This window comes from Neofelis nebulosa, chromosome 9, assembly GCF_028018385.1.
Source record: "Neofelis nebulosa isolate mNeoNeb1 chromosome 9, mNeoNeb1.pri, whole genome shotgun sequence".
NCBI classification, from domain to species: domain Eukaryota; kingdom Metazoa; phylum Chordata; class Mammalia; order Carnivora; family Felidae; genus Neofelis; species Neofelis nebulosa.
The window spans coordinates 111,887,508-111,903,868 of NC_080790.1; the positions used below are offsets into that span (position 1 = coordinate 111,887,508).

At 55.8% G+C, this 16,361-nt stretch overlaps 1 protein-coding gene across 1 annotated transcript; it reads left to right on the forward strand.

The window, feature by feature from the left end:
• The first annotated feature begins 12,292 nt into the window (after positions 1-12,292).
• Positions 12,293-14,731, forward strand: AVP (arginine vasopressin). The gene is made up of 3 exons (XM_058685081.1): positions 12,293-12,867; positions 14,061-14,262; positions 14,496-14,731. The coding sequence occupies exons 1-3, from the start codon at positions 12,748-12,750 to the stop codon at positions 14,672-14,674; spliced, it is 501 nt and encodes a 166-aa protein (XP_058541064.1). The 5' UTR covers positions 12,293-12,747; the 3' UTR covers positions 14,675-14,731.
• The last annotated feature ends 1,630 nt before the right edge of the window (positions 14,732-16,361 follow it).

The following is a 16,361-nucleotide window of genomic DNA, read 5'->3' on the forward strand; positions in this document are numbered from 1 at the left end:
AGCCCCAGCATTCGGAGCAAGGGGGATGGCTGCCCTCAGCCTGTGGTGGCCTCAGGGGAGCAGCCAACCTGAAGCAGGTTCACTGCTCAGGAGCCCTTCTCTCTGGGGGGCGTCCTGTGAGCCCCACCCCAGGGAGCCAGAGGAAGCCCCTTCCCGGGTGGGGTCTACATAAGGCACATCCAGATGGGGGCAGAGTTTTCTCCCTCTAGTGGAGGGGCCTGGTGATCTGCATTTGAAAAGAGCTTCTGTGCCCCAGGAGGCTCTGGTAGGAAACCAGGCATGGGAGCTGCTGGGGTGGACAGTTCCTGTCCTGTGACCAGGTGGAGCCACACCCACATCCTTGGAGATGCATTCATTTTTATCTTACTTGTTTTTTTAAACTCTACACCCAACACAGAGCTTGAAGTCACGACCCCACGATCCAGAGTCACATGCTCTATCGGCTGAACCAGCCAGGTGCCCCTTTATCTTATTCTAAAGCGCCCCCCAAAAGGACATTTGTCTTTCACCAGCCTTGCCAGAAACGGCACTAGGCACGGCCAGCTGGGCAGTTCCTCGCCCCTAGAAAACGGGAATAACATCTCACCTGCCGCCAGCCAGGCTCAGAGGGCAGTTTATTTCTCAGCAGAGCCAGGGGCCAGGCACAAAGCAGCTAACCAGTAAACACAGAGTTGACTCCGACTCTAGTAGACGCAGGACCGCAAAGCCTTGATGAGGCCCGCTGCCCCCTCGCAGACCACAGGTTCTGTGGGGCGCCCGTCTTCCCCTTTCCTGTATCATTTACTCGACGCCAAGCCCATTTGTGGTGCGCAGCCCTGGGCCCCTGGGCCCCAAATATTCATCTCCAAGGGGCAGTGTGGCCTTGCGTCCTGGCTGTCCTCCCTGTGGGGCTGAGGCCCCAGCCCTTGGCCACTCTGCGCCTTTGAACAGGGACTGGACCAGCTCGCTCCTGCTGTGGCCCGCCAGCCCCAGGGGCAACGGGAGGGAGGGCCACTTAGAAGAAGTAGAAGAACCAGATAGCCAGGAAGAAGAGGAGCAGCTGCTCGGTGCTCACAGAGTATTCCATCTCCTGGAAGCCTGGCCGCAGGACCCTGCAGCACCTGGGCGCCCGGGCAGAGCAGGCTGCCCTAGCCCCCCGCCGCACTGCTGCTCCCCGCGCGTCTCCAGCTCGAGACCGCCTGGCCGCGCGGAGCTTTTCCATCCCCCAAGAAACCAGTCCTCTGCCACGGGGGTTGCTGTAAGTAGGTCTGCAGACAAAGCGACCTGTCCCTGGAGGAAGCCACCGCCCGCCCGGCTTCCAGGCCGTTGCTAGCCTCCTGCCGGCGGGCTTGTAATACTGGGCCAGCTGCCATTGTGAGGGCTGTGGGCGGGGCGGGGCGCCTCAAGGCTGTCCCCTCCCTTGGAGGTGGCCCCTCCGCCCTCTTCCAGTCCCCTCAAGTCCCTTTGCAGCCCGCTCCGGCAGGGTCTTTCCTTCCAGATCTAGGCTGGAAGGGACTGGCTGGGCTGGGGATCAGCCAAAGATGCTCTGTCCGCCATAGGTGGCAGAGGCCATACCCCAGGCTCCACCCCGCAGTGATGCACTCCCTCTCTTATAAAGAAGTGCCATGGCCCAGAGGGGTGACAAGATCTCCAGAGTGGCACGGGAGGAAGTGAGGAAGAAGGGACAAGAGGCACCCTTCCCTCCCCCAAAGGTTTGTGCCGGCAGTGAGGCAATGCTGCATGTTATCACCATGTGACCACACAAACACTTTGGTTTGTTTTTTTTTTTTTCTCTTAACAATATCTTACAGGAGAGGAAGAAAGTATGTATATATGCTGTGTGGTTCTGTTGACTGCGGTTTCCCTTAACATTCTTTCCTGGACATTTGCCTTTGTCAGACACTGTTCTTATTACCAAAATCATTTGGAAAAACAAGCCGGGGGGGGGGGGGTGGGAAACAGGAAAATGCTGAAAATGAAGAATGGTTTGGGTTCGGTGGGGAGAGCTGACCTTTGTATACACAGACCAATGAAACAGAACTGAAAATCCAGAAGCAGGTCCAAGTGCCTGTGGAAACTCGGGGCACCATAATGGGGGCATCACCAACCAACAGGGAAAAATGGACCTTCACCAAGTGGAGCTGGAGCTCCTGGAAGAAGGAAACCATCAAAGAACTAGAAGAAAATGGAAAATGAGGGGATTACTGTGAACCCAGGAATGAGGAAAACCCTCCTTATTCAAAATCCAGATACAGCACGGGAGAAGAGTGATAAATTTGACTACGTTGAAATTAAAAACAAAAAAACTTGTACATCGGGGAAAAAGCCACCATTAGCAAAGTAAAAATATAAATTACAAGCTGGGAAAATATATTGGGACTTGTATTATGCAAATGGTTAATATATAGTTTCTAAAAATAAAAACCTGATCGGGGCACCTGGGTGGCTCAGTCAGCTAAGCGTCCAACCTCAGCTCAGGTCATCGTCTCATGGTTCGTGGGTTGGAGCCCCGGGTCGGGCTCTCTGCTGACAGCTTGCAGCCTAGAGCCTGCTTCAGATTCTGTGTCTCCCTCTCTCTGCCCCTCCCCTGCTTGTGCTTTATCTCTTAAAAATAAATAAACGTTAAAAAAATTTTTTTAATAAAAATAAAATCCAGATTCATAAAGAAATGCAAATAGCCTTTTAAACATATCAAAAGATGCTCAACCTTGCTCATAATGTGATAAAAACAATCCTGAAACACCGTGTCTTGCTTAGCACATGGGCACCCATCTCACAGTCTGGCTACAACGTGCCGTGGGTGCTCTGGTCTCACAGGTCCTATCACGTGCTGCTGGTGGGAATGAGAGGCATACAAACTGCCAAGGGCAAGGTGAGAGGGCTACATGTGTGTGGACCCTCTGACCCAGCCATCCCACTCCCAGGATTCTAGCCCCAAAGATCCTCTGGCAAAACTAGGAAGAGAACACTTGCCCCACCAGAAGCAGCCAGCCAAGGCCCTTGCAGCACCTGAGAAGCCATATCGTCCCCCAGTGGAGGGGCCAGCTGCATCCAGAAGAAGTGCCCAGGAACAAGTGGTTTACACACACATGATCATACGTTTATTACCAAGGAGGTTGTGGAGACTCTGAAGGCCACCACCCATGTGAGTTTCAAAAAAAAAACCCAAAAAACTTGGCATCCAGAAGTTTTTTGGGGGAGGGGCGCCTGGGTGGCTCACTCGGATAAGCTGACAGCTGCTGACAGCTCGGAGCCTGGAGCTTGCTTCAGATTATGTGTCTCCCTCTCTCTGCATTGTGCTGGGTGCTTTATGTGTATTACCTCATTTAATCCTTGCGGCTTTTTTTTTTTTTTTAAAGATTTATTTATTTTTTGAGAGCAAGTGAGCAAGCAGGGGCAGAGAGAGAGAGGGACAGATGGTTGGAAGTGGGCTTTGCACTGACAGCAGCAAGCCTGATGCGGGGCTTGAATCCACAAACCATGGGATCGTGACCTGAACCAAAGTCAGACCCTCACATACTGAGCTACCCAGGCGCTCTCCCCGCTTTTTTTTAAGTTCTCTGGCCAACATGGGGCTTGAACTCACAACCCTGAGATCTAGAGTCACATGATCTACGGACTGAGCTAGGCAGGCCCCCCAGTCTTTAACTGCTGAAGGAGGAAACTGAGGCTCGGGTCCCCGAAGAGTTCAGCTGACTTGAAGGCCACTCCTTACCCCTGAGACGCCCTACTGGTGGCAGAGGCTGCCAAAGAGCAGACTCAAGTTCCCTCCATAAGAGTGGCCTGGATGTCACAGGAGGGCCTCTAAGGATCCCTCTATTGAGCTGGGACCTCAGGCAGGGCAGAGGCACTGCCAGCACTGATCTGGTGCAACTCCTCTACCTGCTCGGGCCCAAGTCCACCATGCAAACCAGAACCAGAGGCATAAAAAATAGTCTAATTTTGGAATAACAACTCATGACCAAGCTATAGCACAGCTTTTGAAAATCAAAAAATATTACACCTCTAGGCACAAAAATAAAAGCTGTTCACCCAGCAAAGACTCAGCACAGTTAACTTTGTGTAAGTGGAGAAATCTAGCTGAAGTCTGAATGGAAAAGTACCCATCATGTGCAGCCACTGAAGGAGGAGGACATGGGAAGGAGCAGGTGCCAAGTGGCCCCGGAATGGCCTTTGGCAGTCTGCGGTCGTGCTCACAGTGGTGGGGACTGGCATCCCACCGAGCCGTGGTTGCCACACTACAGATGGCAACCCCAGTTGTGTGATATGTGTGGCTGGGGGAGATCCTGTTTGAAAGAGGAACGGGATGAGTGGGAAACAGTAACCAGATGAGCCCTGTGTGGTCCTGTGGGGTATGAAGGCATGAGGGATGGACAGACTAGGGGACCGTCCCAGGAAGGTGCCAGGGCTAGGGAAGCAGAGGCAGGAGTAGGGAGGAAGACAGGCAGCCTGATTCCCTCTAAGCCAGTAGAGAGAACTGGGTTTGAAAACAGAGGGGATAGGGGTGTCTGGCCGGCTTAGTTGGTGGAGCATTCGACTTGATATCGAGATTGTGGGTTCAAGCCCCACGTTGGGTGTAGAGATTACTTAAAAATAAAATCTTAAAAGAAGGGGTAGAGAATCACGGTCAGGAAAGGCAGAGACACAGGCTGGCCGCCCCTCCCATGGTTCCTGATACCCTCCCCTTGGGTCCAGGGCCCAGACATCAACTGTGACTCAGCTAATGAAATGCAACCCCATGGCTCATTAATTAGGGAGCCTGCAATTAGCCTGTCTCAGGAACCAGGATCCTCCAGAGAGAACCCCTCTGTCCTGCCTTCCTCTCCCTCCCACCCAAAAGATGAGATCAGGCTTGGGGGGAATTTGGCCCCTGGGAACAAGGAGGGGCAGGGGAGCATGAACACCAGGGGAAATGAGATGCCAGGGCACGCGTTTATGCATGAGATGGCCTTGCAAATTGACCCTTGGTAATGAGACAACGGAAATGACAGTAGGCATCCCCACCCTGAAAGTTTCTGGGGGCAGGCTGGGTGCGGCTGGCTAGACCTGCCCCAACTTGGTCTGCATAATGCTTGCAAGTCTGACCACCACAGCTCAGCCTTAGAGCCATCCGGTTCAGGGCCAAAGAAACAGATTCAGCAACCTAAATGCCATTTCACACCGGGCCGTTACTCAGCAACACCTCCTAAAATCCTCCCGTCCCAGCCACCTCCTGGCCACCTCCCATCCACCCCTTGTCCCTGTCCCCTGGCCAACTTCCGGCCACCTCCCATCCTTTGTCCATCCCCTGACCACCTCCTGGCCACCTTCCGGCCACCTCCCGTCCCCTGGCTACCTCGCATCCACCACCACCCCGCCACCTCCCATCCACCTCCCACGCTACTCCTCTGCAGCTGTTCTGTCACCTCCCTTTCCAAGACTCCTTGGAAAAATGGATCTCAAGTCTTAGTCTTCATCCTTTCCTCCTGACCTCATGCCCCTGTGACTATTCTGTTTTTATTTTTTAAGCTTATTTATTTTTAAGTAATCTCTACCCCCAACGTGGGGCTCAGACTCACAACTCCGAGATCAAGGGTCACACGCTCTTCCAACTGAGCCAGCCAGACGTCCCCACTGTGACTATTTTAAATGACCAGTTGCCAGTCAGAGTGCCAAGTGCTCCTCCATCCAAAGGGGCACGCTGTTCCTTCTCTCGACTCCGGAGGGGCTTATGGCTGCTTCGACCAATTGAGTGTAGCAGCCCTGACCCTGTGTGATTTCCGAGGCTGTCACAAAATGCCACAACACTCCTGCCTCATTTGCTGGAACACTTGCCAAGCCCTGGCTTGCTAGAACACTCCTGGAGCACTCTGGAAGCCGGAACACTTAAGAAGTCCAACTATCCCGAGGCCACCAAGCTGCAAAAAGCCCCACAGAGGGGCCACAGGTAGTACCACAGTACCACAGGTAATCCAGTCGGCAGTCCCAGCCCAGCCCAGCCTTTGGGTCACCCCAGCCCAGGTTCCCCGGGCACGTGAGCGAAGAAGTCGCCAGAGGACTCCAGCTCCTAGCCATGCACACGTCCAGTCATTGTGGAGCAGAGAAAAGGTGTCCTTGCTGTGCCCTGCTGCAACAATGAAAAGATCCTAGACGGCTGTCCAGAGAGGGCTGGGGGGGGTTATGGCGAGGAGAAACCAGGAAGGCAAAGCCAGAGTCCTCCTCGGCAGAGAAAGGCGAAAGCCCAAAGACGTTCCTAGGCTAATACTCTGCATCCTGACACGTGTCTGTGCTCCCGGCACAGACAGAGGCACGTGACGCTCACTGGGGCTCGCCACTAAGTCAGTCATTTACCGAAGACCCTGTGTGGGATGCACTGGGTCCGGGGACCCACTGTAGAAAGGAACACTGTCTGGTGGCACAGAGGGACAGGGAAACACGTGAACCAAGCATTTTGGGGGTACCATGTCGACCCACAGGAGGAGGGGGAGGTCAGTTCTGTTAAGGTTAAGTTGGGGGGCAGGAAAGATGGGATTCTGGTTCTGATTTCAGAAAAATTGCTCCATGGATGTTTTTGGTGGGGGGAGGAATTCGCTCTGCAGCCTCCATTGCCCCTTCATAATACCGCCTTGGTTTTCCCTCAAGCCTCGGCTTCTTTCTCCATTGGATACAGTCTGAGAGAGCTTCATTCAGACACCTAGGGGATGGGCATAGGAGGCGAGCAAAGCCAGACTCCACTCCCCAGACCGTGAATCTGAGCAGAGGGACGAAGTCATCCCACGGCGGACGCCGGGCCCGTTCGTCCCCCAGATGCTGTGCACATTGCACATGGCTTACGGCTGACCTGTCTCTAAAGACCTGCCCTTGGCCAAGGGCAGCCACCTCACCAAGAAAATGCCTGGGAGATCCCCTCCCCCCGCCCCAGCCCCCAACAACTAATACTCAGATATGTTAAAAAAAAAAAAAAAAAATCAACTCAGGGGCACCTGGGTGGCTCAGTCAATTTCAGCTCAGGTCATGATCTCACAGTTCATGGGATCAAGACCTGTGCTCCCTGCGCTGACAGCGCGGAGCCTGCTTGGGATTCTCCCTCCTCTCTCTCTGCCCCTCCCCCAACTCGAGTTCTCCCTCTCCCTCTCTCTCTCTCTCTTCTTTCAAAATAAATAAACATCAGGGAAAAAAAAAAAATCAACCCCCTGGCCTCAAAGCAGGGCAACTCTGGAGCTGCCCGTGGGATCAGGCTGAGGCTAGACTCCAGCTGACCCACCTTTGCCTGGCTTCTTCCCCAGCCCAGTCCTGCTTCACTCACTCCCGAGAGCCCTCCCTCCTTCCTTCGGCAATCACGCGTGCAAAAGCCCCCATCTCAGGGGCTGCCGCCAGGGAGATCCGACACAGCCATTCCAGGAGTCCTTCCCAGGTTCCTGTTTCATGATCCTCCAGAAATAGTTTCTGAGCCCCGGGTCTCCAGCTTTCCCTTACATTATTAGCTCTCAGTAGCCTTTCAGTAAGTTCCTTTTGCTCAAATTTACCAAACCTTGTTAGAGAACACGGAACCAGGAGTAGAGGGCTGGCGCCAGACTCTCAAGAACATGAGGGGCATGTCGGAGTGTCCAGAAAGGGCCAGAAGGTAGTGAAACTGACATGCACATTCTGGTTTGGACCCCGCTGCCCTGTGGCAGGTGGGGGATGAAGAAGCTGGGTCGTTGGAGTCACATGGCCTCCTTAGGGCGGGGTTCTGGCAGATTCTGGTCTGCTACCACAGGATTTCAGGGTTTTAGGGCTTCAAGGACCAGTAAGGCCTAAGAGAGGGGCCTTGGCCCTGGCCTCATGCCTTAGAGGGTCTATTCTGACCCTCCTCTGGGTGAGACCAGGGGACATACCTGCCTTGAATGGGTACCCTGGGGGCTGTGCCCTGGAACACTCTGTTGTTCCCATGATTGTTTTGGAGGAGCTGGAGGAGTCCTTTCCTCTGGGTCTGTGCTCAGGGGGACCCACTTAAAGTGCGCAAACATGTCTGCGTAGTAAGAGGAGGCGGTTTGTGAGCCTCAAGGGCAGAGCGCCCACCTGTGTGCATGTCCCTGGGGATGTGGGACAGAGCCAGGCTGCAGGGAGAGGTCAGCTCCCCCGCCGCCAACTCTGCGGCCGGAGTCCCAAGAGCAGGAGACTCCAAATTTGAACCGGGGCTTCCAGATCATTATGAGCACATACGTGTCAAGGTAAGATGACAGAACATGCATTATTTAACATTTTGTCAGCCTGACCTACAACCTGGTTCAGTAACTCTGTTACTGCCTAGCTGTGCGACCCCGGAGGACAAGACACTGAGGTTCTTTGCGCCACAGGGTCCTGCCTCATGAAGTGGTCTATATGAGTCTATAAATCCCTCCCAGCCTGGGGCCTGCAGCAAACATGGTTACTGGCCAACAGCCACTCCCTCCTCTTCCTCACTAACAGAACCCCATTTTGGAAGGAGCCCGTGAACACACCCAGCCCTGGGGTGAACCTCTGCTGGCCTAACACACAGCCAGTTTCTCGCCCAGCCTGGAGGAGCTTGGGAGTGGGGACCCCGGGTCCCCTGAGGGTCCCTGAGAAGGGAAAAGCTCAGAGGAGGGAACCATTTTGTGGCGGCCTTCCTTGCCATGAGGAGAGACACCCAGATATGTGGAGGGTGCCAGAAGGGTATAAGAAAGCCCTGGGTGACCCCTGAGCCAGCCACAAAACCACCGACCTCCAACTTTGAATCCTAGTACATAGTAATGTCTTGGTGAGTCAGCCATAACTGGCCAATTATGAGACAGTGGAGTGGTGAAGGACACAGACCCTGGGGCCCAGTTCTGCTGTTTTGTTTTGTTTTGTTTTGTTTTGTTTTAACTTGTGCCTCCTTGGGCAAGTCACTCAACCTCTCTGTCCCTGTCTCCTGTCAGCAACAGTCAATAAAAAATACTTCCTCCTTTCTTAGGGTTTTATGGGGCTGAGTGTGAACAATTTGGCCCCGTGATGGCATTGCTCACTGCTGTGGAAGTCTGTGTTGTCCTCTATGGGTCAACGGGTCCTATAGCCTATGTGTCCTGTGCTGTGTCCTTACCACACCGAAGGACTGAGGCACCGAAAGAATATTCTAGAAGCCTTCCCGGCACCTTGGCCTCTGCTTCCCGCTCTCCCTGCGGTGCACCCCTTTCTTAGACAGGAGCGCGGGGCCTGGCCGGGTCCCCAGGGGCGCCCCCCACCCCGCTGGCCTGGCGGGGCCGCAGGAGCCTCGCTCATGCGGCTCTCAGCAGTCAGGGCACGGCTCTTGCTGCCGCTGGGTCCCCGAGGCCCTCGGGGCCTCTTCCTGTCTTCCTTTCGGTCGCCCCGCAGGGCTCCTGCCCTTCCCCTGGGCTGCTGGGCGGCAGGAGGCGGGATAGCGCAGAGGACAGCCTCTGTGGGCCCAGGGGTGGCAGCCTTTGACCCCAGCAGGAACACAGCCAGGCCACCGCTGGAGCTCAGCCCCCCAGAGGTGACTCCATCCATCCTGCCGCCACAAGATTTTAACACTGGAGAGAGTGTCAAAAATACGTCTCCTAGTTTATTTTGCCTCTTATTTAGGTTGTTTTTTGCAAATTAGACTTTTTTTACGAGGGCTTTTCATGTCTGACTCCTTTAGGCTTAATGTAACCCCCCGTAGACATCTGATGAATATTCGCACTGAGCTCTCCCCATGAGTGTTTTCTCCCACTCGTGGCGTGGATGCATCTCAGCTCCACACCTGTCTGCCTGAAGCCCAGCATTTTCTCCCGTTGTCCTTGCTCAGTGTGTCGTCTGGGATTCAATTCAGTAAGCAGTTTGTGTTCATTGCTGTTCACCTCTTCACAGTTGACAGGGCATTTGTGCGTCTACACTGCTGAGGGTCCTCGAGTCACACTTGTGGAAAACAGGTGAGGAGGGGGAGGGACAGACTTACTTCCGGCAGCAGAGTCCCTTAGAAGAGGAAGATGAGGCCAACCCCTTCCAACAGGTAGCATGCATGTCACGTGGTACAGCCACCGGGTTGATCCTGAGAAAAGGAGAGTAAGAAACGAAGAAACGAGTGGAGGGACCGGGGCAGTTAACTGTTACCTGTTCTCAGAAAAGAGGGTCTAATGGTGAGGAAGTCCTTTAAAGAATATTCTGAGATTCGAGGGGCGCCCGGGTGGCTCATCCAGTGAAGCGCCCGGCTTCGCTCAGGTCATGATCTCAACAGTTGGTGAGTTCAAGCCCCGCATCAGGCTCTGTGAGGACAGCGTGGAGCCCTGGAGCCTGCTTCGGATTCTGTGTCCCCCTCTCTCTCTGCCCCTCCCCAGCTCATGCTCTGTCTCTCTCTCTCTCTCTCTCTCTCTCTCTCAAAAATTAAAAAAAAGAAAAGAAAAATAAATAAATAAAAATTACATGTGAATAAAGATCCGTGAGCCCAGGTGTAGGAAATGTAAGGATAGAGAAAGTGTGAAAAAGCAGATTTGAAAAGGGAACATATAAGGGAAATGTAGGAACATGGAGTGTCCAGAAGGTCCATGTGACATGTGAGGTGATGTATGTGAAATGCCAGCCAGCACAGTAACAAGACTTTTTCTAGCCCACGTGTGTTCCAAGAAGATGGATATAAGGAGAAGCAGGCCTTCCAGCTTCTCAAGGGAGATGGTGCTTGGGGTCTTTAAGGGGGCCCTGGTGTGAGAGGCAAGTCCTAGAGTGATCGTCTGGGTAGACATGACTGGTTGGGACATGAGTGTCCTGGCCTGTGTCAGGGCCTGACCCCTTCAGTTAGTGTAGTGCCATCCATTTTCAGATGACAACTCAGACCTGAAGTGCAGAGAGGGTAAGGTGCTGGGCCAAGACCACAGAGCTGGCCTCCACCAGGCCTGTGGCCTCCACAGCCCAGTGTCTCAGGAGGCAATAATTTAGACCCAGCTTCTCTCTGGGCCCCATGAATGGAATGAAAATGTTCCTGCTGGGTTAACCCAGAAAGCTACTTTCTCTGGAAAACTCTCTTCAGTTTTTAATAAGAATAAAGGCATTAATAATACAATACTATTGGGGCACCTCAGTGGCTCAGGTGGTTAAGCATCTGACTTTGGCTCAGGTCATGAGCTCATGGTTCATGAGTTTAAGTCCCATATTGGGTGAACCCTGTTTCTCTCTCTCTCTCTCTCCCCCTCTTGCTTTCTCTTTCTCTCTGCCCCTCACTTGTGCCTCTCTCTCTCTCAAAAAGAAAAAAAAAAAAAACTACAATACTGTTATTAATTAGCTTTACGATGGTGCAGGACTTTTCTAAACCTCTTATATAGTACATTACTTCAGTCCTCACAACCCTGTGAGGTGTATCCAGTATCTTCCCGACCTCACACTGGAAGAAAGTGAGGCACAGAGAGGTCGGGTAACCTGACCAAGTCATGACGCTTTGAGAGGCCAGATTCTTGACAGGCCATTGGCTCCAGAGTCCTCACCGTCCCTCAGGGGATGTTCCTGAAAAGCCTGGCATCAGGTCCTGAGTGTGGTGGTTCCCTCCCTGGGACACTGGAGCCCCTCCAGCACTTGGTGGGGAGAAGGCAGTCAGAGCTTTCCCGCGGCACCCAAAGAGGAGGCGAAGAGTCTGGGATTAGAAGAGCTGGGGGCTGAGTAAATCCTGAAAGGACTCATGCGGCTAGCCTGGATCCAAGGACGGGACGGGCACTCCGGTGGCCCAGGAGAGGGAGGCTTTAGTCCCTTCATCCCACGAGCCTGAGGTCACCAACCCAAGTCTGCTTTCTCAGGCTGGGCTCATTTGGCTGTGGCTCCTCCCATCCCCCAACAAGAAAACTTCCGTGCCCCTACTTCCACCCAAAGCCTGAGATGGTACCTGCCCTGGTCCCCATATGCTCCTTATAGGGGTAGGGATTGGGGCAGGTGGCTCGCCCCTCACCTCTGAACCTTACTGGGTTTGGATTTCTCCTTTCCTCCACAGAAACTCCCTTACCTCCATATTGCCACCTGAGAGGAGAGTAATGGGAATGTGCCAAGAAACTGTCCTCGAGGTCTCCAGCCTCTGAGTCCCTGAACCCTGCTCCGGGTGTATGTTTGGGGTGTGTGTGTGTGGGAGTGTCTCCAGCTTCCCCTGGGAGCCTATCCACTCACCCTGTCAGTCCGGATTCCATGTTGGTCCCTCTGCCTGGTCCATGGCAGCCATTTCCTTTTCTGGTGCAAAGCCCCCTGTCTGCACCACCTTGGGTCTGTGCCGTCCTTGGTCATTTTTCCTCTCACAAGGCTAACCATCCTCATGGTGTTCTACACACCTGACTGTCCCCTGTCCCAGCACTCCTGGGCTGGGGCCTGACCCTGCTCCTTACATACCAGCCACTTGGGCCTCCCTCACCACTTTCTCAGGGGGCCTTGTCTGGGCACAGGCTCACTGACCCCTAGCCTCTTCTGGGCTGCTGGAAAGATTGGGGGCGGTCTCCTAGAGACCTCCTCACATCTGTCCCTCTTCCCAGGTCCAGAGAGCCACAATTACAGTCACTGCAGCTCCTGTCACATCGCAGCCACACGGCTGCCAATGACAGCACAGAGGCTGGCACCCCTCCCCCACAGGCCCCCACAGACAGGTCCACGTGCGTCCCCAGATGCCTGAATCACTGCTGACGGTTTGGGACCTGGAGGCCGTGGGCTCCTGGGGAGCCACTGGGGAGGGGGGGTGGCGGCCACGTCGTCTCCCAGGAACACCTGCGGACATAAATAGGCAGCGAGCGAAGGCAGCCCAGCACAGTCCGCACAGCGGCCCCACACACTGTGCCCACCTGCTCCAGGATGCCGGACACCATGCTACCCGCCTGCTTCCTGGGCCTCCTGGCCTTCACCTCCGCCTGCTACTTCCAGAACTGCCCGAGGGGTGGCAAGAGGGCCATGTCTGACCTGGAGCTGAGACAGGTATGACTGTGGCCCATCTCAGGGCTACATGGAGGGGGCAGAGCCCTAGGGCTGGCATCTAGTGCAGGAGCTGGGAGGGAAGGAAGTCATGGGGGAGGCAAGGCTTTAGGGGACCGGCCCAGAAGAAGGGAGGCTTGACATGGCTGGGCAGAGGGGGCCAGGCTGCCGGGCAGGCTAAGACGGGCTACAGGACTTCCTAGACACTATCCCCAACCAGGCAGGGGATGCAGGAAAGACAGCTGTTTCCCCGGTCCATGAGACCTGGGCTTGGGGCCGGTCCATCAGACCTGGACAGCGAGGCCTCCTCTGTGCCCATGGGGACCTTGCAGCCCCGACAGGCTCTGTCCCAGCCAGGATTGGAGGCTTTCCCATCCAGCCTTCAGCCTCTGCTGGCCACAGGCCCCCCCCCCCCCCAAGCCTCACACAGAAGCTGGCCATTGCTCTGAGCTCATTCGAGTGAGGGTGCCACTTCCTTCGAGGAAGTTCTGCTGGGTACCAAGCCCAGTTCTCCTGTGCTGCACGACCAGTAGATTCCCTTGTATCCATTCCCTTCCATTTCCATTGGAAGGAAATCCAATCAGCATGCCCAGTTCTGCCCAGGCCACAGGTGGCTAAATTTTGAGCCACTGAACAAACTAGAGTGGATAGGGAGCAGCCCCCACAGACTACCCTTCTCTCTGCTTGGCACCTTTGGAAGCCTGAGTCACCAAGGGGCCTCATGCTGTCCCTGGGTCTCTGGCTCCTTTCACCCACAGTCCACAGAGGTGAGCAGAGGTCAGGGCCCAGAGAGGCCCACCAGCTTGCTGCGATGGGACAGGAAAGGGGAGGAAGGGCCTGGAAGTGTTCTGGGCATGGCATGACGCTCTCTGCTAGGGGCGTGGGTGCTGAAGATCAAGTTTGAGTGAGGGCGCGGGAGAAGGGCTGAGTTATGGGAAGGGCGGTGGGCAGCTGAGAAGGGTGCACACCACTGATGGCTCCAGAGCTGAGAGGGAGGGTGTCTTCCGTGTAGCCCGGGGGTGGGGGTGGGGTGGGACAGGGAGGGTGCTGAGGGCTGTCACTGAGTGCGGTATCCTCAGTCACCTGAAAACCAAGGGGGTTTAGTGGACGTGCGCCCCCGCCCGTGACCGCGGCCCCTGCACACCCCGGGCCTCGCAGGGCCCGCGCTCACCCCCCGCCCCCCGCCCTCCCGCCAGTGCCTCCCCTGCGGCCCTGAGGGCAAAGGGCGCTGCTTCGGGCCCAGCATCTGCTGCGGCGACGAGCTGGGCTGCTTCGTGGGCACGGCCGAGGCGCTGCGCTGCCAGGAGGAGAACTACCTGCCGTCGCCCTGCCAGTCGGGCCACAAGCCGTGCGGGAGCGGGGGCCGCTGCGCCGCCGCGGGCATCTGCTGCAACGACGGTGCGCTGCCGGGGCGGCCCGGGGGTGGCGGGGGCGGGGCCGGGATCCAGGTGGGGGCGGTGCGGAGGTTCCCGTGGGCGCGGCCCCGGGGGCGGGCGGGGTCGGGGCCGGGGTCCAGGCGGGACAAGTCCGGAGGTCCCGGTGGGCGTGGCCCCGGAGTGGGCGGGGTCCCGCGGGCCCCGGCTGGTAGATCTGGGTCGGTCAGCGGCACGCTCTGCCCGTGCCCCCCGCAGAGAGCTGCGTGACCGAGCCCGAGTGCCGGGAGGGCGCTAGTTTTCACCGCCGCGCGCGCGCCAGTGACCGGAGCAACGGGACCCAGCTGGACGGGTCGACCGGCGCCCTGCTCCTGAGGCTGGTGCAGCTGGCGGGGGCGCCCGAGCCCGCGGAGCCCGCCGCACCCGGCGTCTACTGAACCGCCCGCTCCCCCCTCCCGCCCCCGCAGTCCAGAAAATAAACCTTTTAAAATGCACCCGCGAGTGTCTGTTTCCGTCTCCAGGGGGGAGGAGGGGGGAGGGGGGGCAGAAGAGACGGTGGGGCCCGGACCCCCCCACCTCACCCGCCGCAACTAGTCCGGGATCTTTAAGGGAAGAGATCTTGGCTCTGCAGAGTTCTAGGGACCGGGCGACCGGGGGGGGGGGGGGGGGGGGGGCAGAGCCAGAGCCGGAAGTAAGGCATCCTCTGGCAGAGGCATAGAAGTAAAGGCAAGGAGGAGAGAGACATTGGTGGACAAGATAGTGAGAGAGGACAGAGGAAGCCGAGATGGAGAGAGACGGGTTGAGAGCCTCAGAGGGAAGCGCGAGAAAGGCCGAAGGGGAGGAGCCAAGGAAGTTCCAATCCCCATTTACATCCCAGGAGACTGAGGCACAGCTTCAGGGACCCACCCAACACCCCAGATTTCCAGTCTACTATTTCATTCAGGGTTGTGACGTGTGTGTGTGTGTGTGTGTGTGTGTGTGTGTTGGGGGGGGGGGTGGCAAATCACCCCAGATACACCAGAGAGAGGGCCAGGTACTCTCTGTCCAGGAAAAAGCTAAGCAGGTCCCATGGGGGCCCTTCAGCCAGAGCGGGAGAGGGAGCCCACCGAGACCCTAACTACATGCCCCCCCATCCGTGCTGCCACACAGACCAACAAATAATCATGAGCCGCATTCCTTATGATCCTTGACCACAGTTAACAGATGTAGACCCTGAGATATTCAAAACCACAAACACAACAGACTCAACCGTGGACGGGTGCACACACTTAGGACCTTCCACCCTTGGACACATGCAACTTCAGGGAAGATGTCCACTGGCATTTAGCCTGTGCTATTCTGTGTCCCTATGTCCTTCTTTGTCCCCTCTATTCCTTTATCCCCTTTGCGCCTCACTCCCCTCTCTTTCCCCATCCTCCAGCTCGTTGGCCCACTCTTGCTTCTCTCCTTGTCCCATTACATCCCTCCCTTGCCCCTTCTGCCCTTTCACTCCCTCCGTCACCTCCCAGCCTTTCTCTCTGCCCCCTCTGTTCTCCACATCCTATCCTTGGGATTTCTTGCTCCAGAACTTGGGGTGAGAAGAGACTGCATCTCCTCTGGAATCTTCCACTTAGAGGCCAGGAGGGAGCAAAGACAGAAGTCACTCTGTGCCCTGACCCCAACACCCTACCTTGGGGCAAAGCCTTATGACTCAGCCTCAGTCAGACCTGGCCAGGTTCCACGTGCCAAACCAAGGTCAAGCTCTTTTCTGGTCTTAGAGCTCCATTTGCTGTCACCCCTGACCTGGCTCAGTGCCCATCATGATTAAATGTAGAGGGAGGGCAAGAGCAGTGTGGGCTTTTATCCCTGCCATGGTCTCCTGCCTCTGCCCTGGTATGGCCCATCCAGGGTGGGTCCCAGGTCTTGGTAGGACTGTCTGTGGCAGGACCAGACCTAATAAGAATTTAGAAACCCTTCCTGACACAAGGAAGTGGAAAGAAGCAGCTGTTTGTTTGTTTTTTTTTAATTTTTTAATGTTATTTATTTTTGAGAGAAACAGAGACAGAATGCGAGTGGGTTAGGGGCACAGAGAGAGGGAGACACAGAATCCGAAGCAGGCTCCAGGCTCCCAGCCGTCAGCACAGA